This window comes from Dipodomys spectabilis, unplaced genomic scaffold, assembly GCF_019054845.1.
Source record: "Dipodomys spectabilis isolate Male_0828 unplaced genomic scaffold, ASM1905484v1 ptg000649l, whole genome shotgun sequence".
Taxonomy (NCBI): Eukaryota; Metazoa; Chordata; class Mammalia; order Rodentia; family Heteromyidae; genus Dipodomys; species Dipodomys spectabilis.
The window spans coordinates 224,529-238,868 of record NW_024871326.1 but is presented as its reverse complement, the minus strand read 5'-3'; the positions used below and the strand labels follow the sequence as shown (position 1 = coordinate 238,868).

The 14,340-nt window shown below is 50.7% G+C and overlaps 1 protein-coding gene across 1 annotated transcript in view; it reads left to right on the top strand.

Annotated features, from left to right (window-relative positions):
* Tbx5 (T-box transcription factor 5) overlaps nucleotides 1–12,010 on the top strand; it is a 38,119-nt gene extending 26,109 nt beyond the window's left edge. The window contains exons 7-8 of the mRNA XM_042671636.1: nucleotides 1,517–1,743; nucleotides 11,436–12,010. Of these exons, the coding sequence (XP_042527570.1) occupies nucleotides 1,517–1,743; nucleotides 11,436–12,010 (802 nt within the window). The remainder of the gene's footprint in view (nucleotides 1–1,516; nucleotides 1,744–11,435) is intronic.
* The last annotated feature ends 2,330 nt before the right edge of the window (nucleotides 12,011–14,340 follow it).

Below are 14,340 nucleotides of genomic sequence, written 5' to 3'. Positions count from 1 at the left end.
GTTAAATTCCCTGCTTGTTTCCCCTGTGTGTGCAAAGTTCTCAGGCTTCGTCTCTACGTGGGCTTACCTTCTTGTTTTTTATTATTCTTATTTTTGAGGCTCGAACCCAACTTGTACCTGTTCTTTCTCCACTCACATATGGTGCTTTATCACTTGAGCTATGCCTCCAGCCTGGCTTTTTGCTGGTTCACTGAAGATGGAAAAGTCTCGGACTTTTCTGCTTTGGACTGGCTTTGAACTGCAATCCTCCAACTCTGTTTCCTGAGGGGTGAAGATGGCGGGTAGGAGCCACCACCATACAGCACTTTTGCCTCATAAGACTGATTATGAGCCAAGCAGGCTCACGCCTGTCATCCTAGCTACTCTGGAGGCTGAGATCTGAGGATCATGGTTCAGAGCCAGGCCCGGCAGGAAAGTCCGTGAGACTCTTATCTCCAATGAACACCAGAAAACCGGAAGTGGAGCGGTGGCTCAAGTGGTAGAGCGCTTGCCTTGAGCTCAGGGATAGCGCCCAGGCCCAGAGTTCAAGCCCTACGACTGACCAAAAAGAAAAAAAAAAAAAAAAAAAGATCCATTATGATCACTCCTAACCAACACATGCTGTGGATACAGACTTACGGGGCCCAGCAAGATAACTGGAAGAAACTGCCCTTCTCCTGCAGGGCAGGAGCTTTCTTTGAGAGGTAAACAGGCTTGCCTGGAAGCTACAGGCAAAGAACTAAGAAGGCCCTCACAGTGAGAGGCCGGGTCCGGAGGATGCGGCCGGCCCCCACGGCGCTCAGCCTGGCCTCGCAGGCAGGGACAGCAAGGGTGTGAGTTGGAAGGATGCGCGTCTGTGCTAGAGACAGGATCTCGCCTTGACTCTTACGCTCCGTGCTGCTTTCTCCCGGCTTCAGCCTACTCCTTTTCCCTCGTCTCTCTCTCTCCCCCAAACTTAGCAATAGCAGTGATGGCCACCCTTGATGGAGCACCTATTACATGTGGTGTCCTTTTCTAAGTCTCCTCTGTTTCTTCCCTAACGAGTCTTCAGTCCCCTGGTGGGGATTGAACCCAGTGCACGGTGCAGGCTAGGCCAGTCCCCTATCACCTGCACTAACAGCTCAAGCAAGCCCTGGTTTATGTTTGGGGAGAGGGTCTTGCTAGGTTGTGCAGGCTTACCTCAAATCCCCTCATCCTCCTGCATCAGGCTTCAAGTGCTGGGATTATACCTGTGTATCACCATACCTGGCTATGGAGAGACATTCTTCACTAGAGATGCTACTTGGTCATTCTGCAGATACCTATCTATTATCTATCTAGTCAGTCTCTTCCTAGTCCTACTTGCTTAATGTACAGACATGAAATCACAGTGTCACATGAGAGGTTATCTATATAACCTATATACACACACAGCCCACTGAGTATAACTGGGTTTCTTCCTCGGTGGCTTGTTTGGCTTCTCCAGGTGTGACTCAGCCGGTCGGGCCACCTGCAGCAGGACACAGATAACTGTGATTTCCCATCTTCTCTCTTGCAGTAAAGAATACCCCGTGGTTCCCCGGAGCACGGTGAGGCAGAAGGTGGCCTCCAACCACAGCCCGTTCGGCAGTGAGCCCCGAGCTCTCTCCACCCCGTCCAACTTAGGATCCCAGTACCAGTGTGAAAACGGCGTCTCCGGCTCTTCCCAGGACCTTCTGCCCCCGCCCAACCCTTACCCACTGGTGCCCGAGCAGAGCCACCTCTACCACTGCACCAAGAGGAAAGGTAGGCGGGACTTCCTCCCATCACTTCCTTCCGCTGTGTGGGTGGGTGCGTTGCATTCATTGAGAGCGTGGAAACAACACTCAATCCCATACTGATGATGAGAAATTCAAACCCTAGGGGCTAACAGCCAAAGCTGCTTCTATAAGATCTGAAGCCAGCCCCTTCCTTGAAGAAAACAAAAACAACTGAATATCCAGACCTGTTTTCTCATTTTCACGAGGCAGGAGTGCATGCGTGCACACCTTCATCCTAAGCGACATTGTGCTTCATGCATAGTCCAACTTGACTTAAATACTTAAAGTGTGTATGTTGGGAATTGAGCCCTGGGCTCCCTGCACACAGTCTTGGTGTTGTGCTTTAGATTGCTCCATTACACCTCGTCCTGTGGCCTGTGGAGGAGAGTGTGGCCCCGCAGGAGAGCAGGGAGCATGGCAGAGCGGACTCAGCAGCGCCCCCTGGCGGGAGGGGCTGTTCCCACATGGGTTCCCTGGGATCTGTTAACTAGCTGAGCTGGTAGGAGCCTTGTAACCATCCACGCCTCTTAGGCACAGGTGCTGCGTTTCTCCCGGGTGGCTTCTGAGCGCCCTTTCCCTTTCCAGATCAAATTCACACAACACGCACCCGCACGCAAGCGATCGCAGCGATCCCCCTTCCCTTCCCTGCCTTTCCTTCTGGGTCCCCTGAGCTCCTGTCTGAGGGGCGCCATGGTTTTGTCAAACGAGAAACAGATCGCTTGTGCCGAAGGCATCCAAGTCGGAAGGGATGATGTCAGCCCCCTCTTCCCCCACCCCGAAACTTCTAGCAGGGCATGTGCAAGCCCAGCTACAGAGGTTCAAGCAGGAAGATGGAGCATTCTGTGCCAGCGCGGGCCAAGACAGGACATGAGCTCTCAGAAACCAAAAATGAAGCCGGGCATTGGTGGTTTGCACCTGTCAGTCTAGCTACTTAGAGAATCCCAGTTCAAGGGCAGCCCCAGCCTGAGCTGTGCAACTTGCTTCTTCAACTAGCTAGACACAGGGACAGCCGGCTTCTCACTGTGGGAGGCCCAGCTCTGGAGGATCATAGTCCCAGGCCAGCCTAGCCCAGGTGGAAAAAATCCCCAAGAAAGCTCCATCTCAGCGGGAGAAGCTGGGTATGGTGGCGTGGGCCTGTTGTCCTAGCTAGGACAGGGGGCCTAAAATAGATGTTGAGTCCTGGAGGCGCGGCTCAGCAGTGGAGCACCTGCCTCACAAGCATGAGGCCCCGAGTTCAAACCCCAGTACCACCAAGGGGAGGGAGGGAAAATAGGGTGGTCAGGCTTGGCTCATTGGAACTCTGATTCTGCGTGGAACATGGGTAGAGGGGCCAGCCCCAGCAGTGAGGCTGGATACACCCCGGTTGGCCTCTCGGGTCTGCTGCTGACTTGTTGCATGAATTTCCCACTTTGCAAATGTGGATGCATAGCACCTGACATCTGACCAGCACCCAGCCATGGTTAAAGAGGAGAAAACTGAGCGCTCCAGCCATTGAGTCCAGGAGGGTGTCCGTGCATCAGGGCAGGGCTCGAGGAGAGACACAGGGAGGCCAAGGTGATCTTGAGCATGTAACCTATGGCCTTTAAGATCAGACAATCAGCAATCCTTTAGCATTTGGGTATTTGCTACCTAAACTCTCCAAGTTTCTCTCATAAGCTTCTTGTGGTCAGACTTGTCACCAAGTCTTGGTATAAAGGTGTCAGCGCAGGACGGACTCGGTTGTAGCCAATTTTGCTGTAAAAGCCCCAGATCTTTGCATGGCCTGTTACACTGCACAGTCTTGGCAGTTGGCCTGGTGTCTTTGGATGGCCAGGAGGCCAAACCTGGGCCTTGAAGGAGACCCCACACCTCGAAGCCCCCATAAAACCAGGGCCCTTCAGCAGAGCCGAGAATGTGGCTTCCCCATCCTGGGCGTCTGAAGGGAGGAAGCCAGTGTAGGTCCTGGCGTGGGCTCCAGGGCCTTTTTGGTGGAAGCCTTGCCTCCAGATGGCTCAAACCCCTTGGATCTTGAAGGTCTGAACAATATCATCCCAACACGCTCCTCTCCCTAGCCCGGCAGCCAGCACATCCGCCGTATGGTGGCTGCTGGGGGCCAGATGGCCCGAGAGCAAACCTGACTTGCAGCTAGTACTAAGAGGCAAATCCTGCCCCCGGGAAATCGGGGCCTGTCCACACACCCTGCCCTGGGCCCTCCCTCCTGAAGGGTGCACTCTAATAGGGGCCTTTGACAAGTCTGTCCAGTAAAAGTGCTAACACCCTTGGCAGAGGAGACACTGAGGCCGGGAAAAGTCGAGAAGATGTCCCGGCTTCTCTGCAGTTGAATGTGAACTCAGGCCTGGTGTGTAAGTTGGAGATCCAGCTGGTGTGTGTTCCGTACCATCAGCCTCTCCTGTTTCTGCGACCATTAGCGGCTTTCTAGAAATTTCCTCTTGCCCTGAAGATCAGTTTGGGGGGACTGGGTCAAACATGAAGATCTCACCAGGTTTGAATTAGGGAGCTTGGTCGATTAAATGAATACCAGACCAAAAAAAAAGGTGGAGAGGGCGGGAAAGGGAAGGAGAAGTTAAAAAGAATCAAAGCGCAGTTTAGATTCAATATTTACAGCAGTCCCCTTATACAGAGATGCTGGGGAAGGAAGGCGGGGGGAGGAGGAAAGCACTTTGAACGCACAGCCAGTAAACCTCTGATGACGTGAGCGTTTGCCTTTCCCAGGGATCAAGTCAGGGTGGCGTCCAGGGCTGGCTTGTTTGCACAAACAATGGCAGTGGTTGGTCTGGCAGCTGTGTGGCCTTGGGCGCGCGGCTTCCTCTCTGGGCCTCTGATGACCTCTCTTGGGCAAGGGAGGATTCCCTTGCTGACTCCCCGTTAGGGTGTGATGAGATGGAGAGAGAGCCCACAGAAAACACTGCGTGCCCAGCTATGGCTGTCAGCCACTGCCCCGCCTTGCTGGGAACTCAGGGCGACCGCAGGTAACTCTGTAATTGTTGATAGCTGGCCACGGGATGCAGTAATGTGTCGGTGTTTGATACACACGGGGAGGAGGAGAAAATCGGAAGCTGAGCCCCCAAGAGCAGCTGGCAAAGAAGAGGCTAGAGTGCGCAGAAGTAGAGAAATACACGCAGGAAGCCCCTAGGGCGGGTGAGGGGCACCCTTTCTGCCTGGAGAGAGGGCTGCGAGCTGGGGGGGGGGGGGAGGAGACGGAACTTCCGGTGATGAGGGAGGATCGGGCCCGTGGGTGTCAGGGGGTAGCTCTCCGGTGAGAAGAGGCCACACAGCCTGCAGAGGAGCCAAAGGGCACGGGGCACCCGTGGAGAGGCAGCAAGATGGCCCAGCTCAGGCGGTGGGGATGCTGGAAATGCTCGGGATAGGGGGGTGTCTTGCGGGGATGAGGACACCAAAGGAAGAGAGGTTGAGCTTCGGCTTTTGCAGAAAGACAGGCAGGAAGCTAGATGAGCAAGCAAGCTGGTGGGAGGAAAGTGCCACCCTGGTTTTTATCCCTTACACCCAGTACTGTCCTTTGTTCGGATTGGTCAGAACTTAGGTTCATACTCTTTTGCAACTGGCTAGTTTGAAAGGGATTGAAAGTGTATCCTAGCAACCAGCCCGAACTAGGACACCTGCCCAAAACTCACCAAGAAAAAAGCAATTCTTACTCAGCTGGTGCTCTACTGCTTGAGCATGCCACCTAGCCAAAACATGTCAGGCAAAACAATTCTTACCCAGCTGGTGCTCTACTGCCTGAGCCATACCACCTGGCCAAAACTTGCCAGGAAAAACAATTCTCACTCAGCTGGTGCTCTACCACTTGAGCCATACCACCTAGCCAAAACCTGCCAGGAAAAACAATTCTTACTCAGCTGGTGCTCTACTACTTGAGCCACACCACCTGGCCAAAACATGTCAAGAAAAACAATTCTTACCCAGCTGGTGCTCTACTGCTTGAGCCATACCACCTGGCCAAAACTTGCCAGGAAAAACAATTCTCACTCAGCTGGTGCTCTACCACTTGAGCCACACCACCTGGCCAAAACCTGCCAGGAAAAACAATTCTTACTCAGCTGGTGTTCTACTGCTGGACCCATGTCCCTAAAGTTCCCAGAAGAAAAAAAAATTTGGGAGGGGAGGGGTAGGTTGTGGGGCTTGAACTCGGGATTTGGGTGCTGTTCTTGAACTCTTTTGCTCAAGGCTAGTGCTGTAGCACTTTGAGCCACGGCACCACTTCCAGTTTTCTGGGGAGAGAAGAGTCTCCTGGACTTGGTTGCCCAGGTTGGCTTGGAACCGTGATCCTCAGATCTCAGCCTCCTCAGTAGCTTGGGATGACAGGCGTGAGCCACCAGCGCCAGGCTGAAAAACAATTCTTATAATAACAGGAGGTGGCTGAGGGAAAATAGCTTCCCGTCAAATGGTGATTGTGTTTGAAACAGCCACTCTAACAGAAAGGATTGCTCTGTGTGTGGAGGAGCTGGAGAAAGCAGTGGAGATGGACTTTGTGTAGCAAGGTGGGCACTCATCCATCCCCACATCAGATGGGATATCAAGCCCTGCTTCCTCGCCGGTCACCTGACTGGCTAGCATCCTGGCCAGAGAGGCCTGCTGAGGCCCACTGGGTGGGCAGTGTGGGCTGTGCCGTTTGCCTTTGGGAGACCTCTGCCCTCCTCACCTCCTTCCACCCCAGAGCCCCGTGACAGGGAACATTCCAGCCGGCGCTCTGTGTGTCCCACCCGCCCTGAGAGACAACAAATAGTCATTCATCTTCAGTGTCTCCATGCGACCCGATAAGGCATTGCAGGGGTTTCCTTGTACTCCTGGGGCGCTCCAGGGTGGTTTCTCTGCCTCGGGGGCCCCTGCCTGCCCGCTATCTGGTTTCCCCTCATTGTCTGCCAGCCCCAGTGAAATGTCAAAGGGCCGGCGGCCCTGCGGCCGCCCCTGTGTGTGGACCCCGGCTGTCTCCAGACTATCTCTCCCCCATGGATGGAGTCAAAAAAGCTGGGAAGGTCTTTTATCAACGTCATTCAATCAAAGCCGGGATGCGAGGCCCCGGACGGCACTCTGTCTGTCTTTCCTTGTCCCTCCCGTTAACAGCTGAGATTATAGGAGAGCCTTTGCAGAACTGGACATTCAAGAGGGAAGTCAGCTATTGATTGAGAGGTGGAGGGGGCGGGGCGTGGGCAGCTCCCAGGCTGCATTTTCTCAGGGCTCTGTGTGTATGAGAGGTAGGGTTCAGCAAATCGATGTTCGGGCCCTCCCTCCAGCTCTCCTGGCAGACTGAGATGGGGAGGAAGTGCCCCACGGCCATTTCTCAGAGACGGAGGGCCGGGCTGGGTTCTAGGGTTATATGATTGATGGACCAGTGGCAGATCTGGGGGCGGTCATCAACTACACGCTGACCACATCCAATGAACTGGGTGCTGTCAGCCCTGTTATCAGGAAACACTAGGGGCTCAGCTAGCCCACAAATGAGATGCTTCAGCTGGTGAAGAGATGAGGTTTCAAGTGAGTCTTTTGATTCTCGGGTGAGGGTCTTCCTACAATACCGTTTCAGTCTCTCTCATGTTAGTCTAAGTGGAAAGAACATAGGAAATATACCATTTACTCATCCATCATCCATCCTTCCACTTATCCATCTGCCCTCACATCCATCTACCCACTTATCCACTTGTCCATCCATCTACCCATTCATTCATCTTTCTACCCATATTACTCCCATCTATTCATTCACCCACCCACCCATCTACCTACCAGTCCATCCATCCACCCATCCATCATTTATTCACTCATCCACCCACCTACCTACTCTTCAATCCATTTACTGATTTATCCACCCATCCATCCATCCACCCATCCATCCATCCATCCATCCATCCATCCATCCACCCATCCATCCATCCATCCATCCATCCATCCATCCATCCATCCATCCACCCATCCATCCATCCATCCATCCACCCATCCATCCATCCATCCATCCATCAGTTCATCCATCTATCCACTCATATACTTTCCCACCTATCCATTCACCCATTGTTTCACCCACCTACACCTGTCCATCCAATTATCCACCCATCCATCTCCCTGGCCACCCACAATCAATCCATCCATCCACCCACCCACTTATCCAACCATCCATCTACACACCCACCTATTTATCCACTTGTATGCCCTCCCACCTATCTACCCGTTATCTATCTACTCCATCTTTTCACTGGCCTATCCTCCTGTCCATCCATCCATCCATCCATCCATCCATCCATCCATCCATCCATCCATCCATCCACACACCCACTCATGCATGCATGCATTGTAAGGGTGAAGGCTGTTATCTTTCCATGTTGGCTGAAGAGGAGGAGTTGCATGGACACAGAAGTCCAGGAGCCATCAGTCGGGAAGAGCACTGTCCCATGGGGCAGAAGGCCTGAATTGCAGGCCCTCCCCCATCTCACTTGGCGAGGGAGGGGCTGTGTGCCCCTCCAGCCTCCAGGGTCTCTATCCAGGAAGACTAGTCTATGAACCAACACTCCTGGCAAGGCAGATGACCCCCTTGAGAATGCTGACCATATTCCCTCACTGGAATTAGCAATTTACAAGTGGATCTGGGAGCTTTCCAGCTCTGGAATCCACCCAGATACCTCCTGGGACTGGATGACCTTCAGAGAGAAAGATAGAGAGAGAGAGAGCCATCTGCCTAGTCTCCCGAGAGAGAAAAGAGAAAGAGAGTCGATCCAGGTTACATGGACAGATAAAGCTGAGAGTAGAGAGAGTTCAGAAAGCCGAGGGCTGACTCACTAGGCGAGGATGTCAGACAGAAAGCAAGCTGCACTTACTATGATCTCAAGGAATCCTGACAAGAAGTTTGGGTATGACCCCATCTATAGTCGAGGACTGAGACTGGAATGGTCCAAGGTTGGCCCAAGGTCATGGGGCTCGAGCGAACATTACACATAGGACAGTGCCTTAAAATATGTGTTCTGGATTTGTTGCTTGAGCCAATTTGTCCAGTGTAAAAGAAAAAAAAGTGTAGAAAAATTACAGGCCAGAATGAGGAGGAACTTCCCTGCTATCCAAGAGATGCAGTTGGGTTCTGTGGGGCTGGCATACAATTGGTCACGCTGACTATACACTTATTTATTTAGTGCTGGTACTAGGACTTAAACTCAGGGCCTTCCATTCTCACTTGGCTTTTTTTGCTCAAGGCTGGCACTCCACCACGTGAGCTACAACTCCACTTCCTGCTTTTGGTTGGCTGATTGGAGAGGAGAGTCTCATAGACTTTCCTTCTCTGAGCTGACTTCAAACACATGATCCTCAGCTCTCAGCCTCTGAGTAGCTAGGATGATGGGCCTGAGCCACCACTGCCCAGCCCAATAAGCACTTTTTAAACCCAAGTCTATGACTCATCTCCTCAGGAGATTGAACCGTTGACTACCACCCTTTTTCCCAGTTGTGGAAAGTAACCACAACTCAACCAATAAAAAGAAAGAAACAAAATCCTCACCAAAACGCACCCCGAGATTGCATCCAGATCACTGATCATAGCTGATCTGACATTTGGATCCTTGCTTTGGAAATTCTTTACAATGTGATGAGGGCTGAGAGGCATTTGACAATGCCCAGGTCTTACTTTCATCAATAAGCCAGCATCTAGTTTTTGTTAGGGCTCTGTATCAGAGCTCCGGGATATTAAAGACTGGAATGTATCATTTTACGATTTTTCCAAAATATGTTCTGGTCTTTTTCTTATTATTCTTTTTTTTTTTTTTTTTTTTTTTACTTGTAACAAATCTGGAAAGGGATCAGAAGGTCGAGAATGGTTCGCTTGCCTTGGTTTCTTTTTTTTTTTTCTTCCTTATGCCAATGGTACCCTGCAGCTGTACTTTCTATTATTGAAAAAAGGGAACGCCCTAGTTAAATAAAAATCCTAAAGGTTATGAGTCTAACAACAAAACATTCAGATTTATGGATCTGATGGTTGGAAGGAGGAAGAACAGATGGGAAAGAACCAAGAGAGGAGCCAGCAGGACAAAAACAACTGGAGTGTGGCAATGTCTTCATGAGTCAGGGAAAAAAAACCCACAACAAAACCCCAAACCCTAAAACAAAACCCAGCCCCATCCAGTTGTGAGGTGAACAATATGGCGACTCGCTCCTCTGGTTGTCTTCAAACCTCTGGGTGTTAGGCAGAGCACCTGAGACTGTAGTTATCGTTTAGTTTTGTTTTGTTTGGGGAGGGTGTTGCAAGTTTCTGGGTACGTGGTGGGCTCCAGAAGGAGTTGAGCTGAAAAGAATCTGGCTTGCGGTTAAGAGCCTCACCGGACGGGGAGACTTCTGGTCTACCTGTGAGAATGGCGGAACCAATCCAAGCTCAGGGGAGAAAGCCAAGGGACTCATTGTTAATGTGCATGACCGCTCCATGGCTGATGTGTGAGGCCCATGGTCAAGGGTGGCCGCTGGCCTCCTCACAGCTTCAGAGAGGATGGAGGGATCCGGGGAGGTGCTCCAGGAACTGGGTCACCTCTGCCTCTCTTTACCACCTGATTTCCTGGACATTTATTTATTAGCGATCAGAAGATGAGGAGAGAGAAATCTCTGGCTAAGGAATGAACACAAGGGTTGTGGTGCATGGCTTGGTTGGTAGTTTCAAGGAAATGGCTGGACGAGCTCTACCTGGAGAATGGCGGGCTGTGTGCCCTAGCTACAAGAGCATGTTCTGAGGCGTGGGACCCGAGGATCACCTGCTGGGGGAGGGAATTCCACCCCCACCTCCATCAGGAGTCACGAAAGAGGGAGAGGGTAGAAGCGCCAGCTGCAGAACCAAGCTGGGATAGGCTTTTTAGAGGCTGGGCTCTGTGTCTTAGCTACCCTGAGCCCCCTGAAGTTGGTGGAGGTCTCTTTTCAGAGACTGTCTCTGCCACCCAGCACCAGGAGCTAACTAGTACCCAGCGGAAGAAAGGAACTTGTTCTCCAAGAAGCAGTACTGCATTCATTCATAGTGACCCAGAAAATATTAACTGGGTGCTCAATTATACAAGGCATCAGGAAAGGGGACCTCATTTAGACAACCATCCATTTCTCCATCCATCCGCTCACCCACCCATGCAGCCCTCCTGTCCACCTATCATCCATCCGTCCATCCATCTACCACATGTACATCTATCCATCTACCATATGGCCATCCATCTTCCATCCACCTATCCACCATCCATTCATCCATCCACCATCTGTCCATCCATCCATCTTTCTACTAATCCACCCATGTATTTTTTTATCTATGTTTTCATCCACCTATCCAACCATCCTTTCATCCATTCATCTACCATCTGACTATCCATCCATCATACATCCATCTGTCCATTCATCCTCCATCCTCCATCTGTCTGTCCATCTTTCTATTCATCCATCCATGTATATATCTATGTACTCAGCCACCCACTCAACCATCTTTCATCCATCCATCCATTGTCTATCTATCCATCATCCATTATCCATCCATCCATCCATCATCTGTCTGTTCATCCATCTTTCTATTCATCCATCCCTGTCTTTATCTATGTATTCATCCACCCACCCACCCATCCGTTCATCCATCGTCCATCCATCCATCCACACGTTGTGCGAATGTTTATTGCATATTTATTGGGTGGCTGGTTCAGCCTCAGGGGTGTCTCTCTCCTGTCTTAACAGAGGAAGAATGTTCCAGCACAGACCATCCTTATAAGAAACCCTACATGGAGACATCTCCCAGCGAGGAGGACCCCTTCTTCCGCTCGGGGTACCCTCAGCAGCAAGGCCTGAGTGCCTCCTACAGGACAGAGTCGGCCCAGCGGCAGGCGTGCATGTACGCCAGCTCGGCGCCCCCCAGCGAGCCCGTGCCCAGCCTGGAGGACATCAGCTGCAACACGTGGCCCAGCATGTCATCCTACAGCAGCTGCACTGTCACCACGGTGCAGCCCATGGACCGGCTACCCTACCAGCCCTTCTCTGCTCACTTCACCTCGGGGCCTCTGGTCCCCCGGCTGGCTGGCATGGCCAACCACGGCTCCCCACAGCTGGGGGAAGGAATGTTCCAGCACCAGACCTCCATGGCCCACCAGCCTGTGGTCAGGCAGTGTGGACCCCAGACTGGTCTCCAGTCCCCCGGCAGCCTTCAACCTCCGGAGTTCCTGTACCCACACGGGGGATCCAGGGCCCTCTCTCCCCACCAGTACCATTCGGCACATGGAGTTGGCATGGTGCCGGAATGGAACGAAAATAGCTAAGAGTCGGCCTGTCTCCTACAGACGCTTGAGCAAGAAAGACACACACACACACACACACACACACACACACACACACACACACACACACACACACACACACACAGAAGCCAAGAGAACCAGGAAGAAGACTGTCCATCTTGCCCCAGTGCCACAGGAACACCCAAGGTGGTTTCAAACTGATCGAATCAGTTGCTCCTTAGCAGAATTCAAAACCAGTTGTGACTGTCACCTCGACTCAAAACTTAAAAAGAGATGAGTGCCACCCCACACCAGCCCCCACTAGTCTTGGCCAGCCACAAGCCTTCCCCGCCCCTCCCCATCCAGGTTTTCCCCAGTTCTTTATTCTTATTTTTTATTCTTGGGGGTTTTAGCACATCCGGCCTCACTGAGCATTTCAGTCTTGGTTTGCAGTGGGGAATCCTTCCTTGTCTTGGTGTTAATGTTGACTTTGTTATATAATAAATAATAATATATATATTTTTTCTTCTAGTTTTTTTTTTAATGGGACCCAGTCCCTTATCAGAGGGAGAACCGAGGCAAGTATGTTTCAGAACATGTACTTGTGGGGTTCTCTTCTTATAAACCAGCCCTCCCCACACCCCCACATCCATCCACCATCAGCCTCTGATTAAGAGCAGCACCTACCTCTGCATGTGATGTTTTGACAAAGGTTCGCTGGGTATTTTCCTTTTTTTTTTTCTTCTTTTCTTCTGATGACCCAGCCTCTAGGCGCTTGGTTTTGCCTAGTGGTTAGGGATGGGAGGCAGGATGCCCTTAGGATAAAGTCAGGCTCTATCTGAAATCCTGTCTTCCGCAGCTCCACTGTGCTGTCCAGCCATCTGTCCTTACAATGTTGGCCTATAGCTTCCTGTCCGGAAATCTTGCTTTGAAAGACTTAAAAAAAAAAAAAGCTTGGTTTGCACACGGGCGAGACTGTGGTTCTACAGCGTGCCAGCCCTGTGCTGATAAATGGGTTTTCCAAAAAGAAGCCAAAATAAATATTCCTTGAGAGAAAAGAAAAAAGCCAGCCCGGAGCTTCTCAACGTCATCACCGACGACCCCAAGAATGGGATGCTGAGAAAAATCGACAATTTCAGAAGAAGAGGCAGAGTGCTTTCCTCCATCAGGTCCCTGCCAAGATGATGCCCACACGAAGTTGCATGGACGGACAGCGGAAAGTAAAAATGTCTTGGCTCTTCTTGTTTTGTTTTTCCAAATGTGTACCTAACGTGTAGGGTTCCTCAGATGTAATATTTTCCTGGTACTATTTATTTATAAATAGGAATTCTAATTAATAAACAGGAACACTCAGCGTGGAAGCTGACCAAGAGCTTTTAATTTTATTGATACTCAAAATCAACTTTGTGTTGTTTCCTTTTTTCCCCCCCTTTTCTTTTGAATGTGCTTTGCTTTCTCGATTTAAGAAGTTGTTATTGTTGTTGCTGTTGGTTTTGTTGTTCTTTTGTTTATTTTTTAAAACTGACCCTAATAAAGAGAACAGGGTAATTTGTGAGAAGGAGTGTGTTCAAGTATGTGAGTGTGTACGTTTGAATGTGTGTCTTTATTCGATTTTTGTCTTTTTATGTTGCTAAGGGGGGGGGAGGAGGGTGAGAATCAAGTACTCGTTCCTTATATTTGTGTGCCAATTAATGCCTAATAAATACCATGTGCTTAAAAAAGTGCAGTGGACTTGAGCATCCTCTCTCTCTCTCTCTCTCGTGTTTCTATAAAGAAAATAGAGGGGACATTGGGTGGGGGAAACAGGTATGTCCCCCTGTGATTCTTACTCTCATGTAGTTGATTTTTTCTGCTGGTTTCAGGGGCCTTCAGATCCATTGCAGTTGAGCAAGAAGGAGAAGGAGATTACGTACGCCCTAGCTTTTTTAAAAACATTTTTGATCTGTATTAGCATTGGAAAACAAGCAGCTTTAGGCATTCCAATGCATTGCACAGTGGTGTTGATCACAAGTAGGTAACAACTAATGCTTGTTTTTCTGTGTTCCAATCAGGTGTTTCTTTTTTTTGGGGGGTGGGGGTTGGGGAGTCCCAGTGCAAACAACCACTTTGGACTACCCATGGATCAATGTGGTGTGGTTTTTGTGACAGTACTTGGGTTGCATTCAGGGCCTGGGTACCTTCCCTGAGCTTTTTCACTCAAGGCTGGTGCTCAACCACCTGAGTCATAGTTCCATTTCTGGCTTTTTGATGTTTAATTGGAGATAAGAGTCTTACAGACTTTTCTGTCCAGGCTGGCTTTGAACCAGGATCCTCAGATCTCAGCCTGTTGAATAGCTAGGATGATAGGTATGAGCCACTGGTGCCTGGCCAAT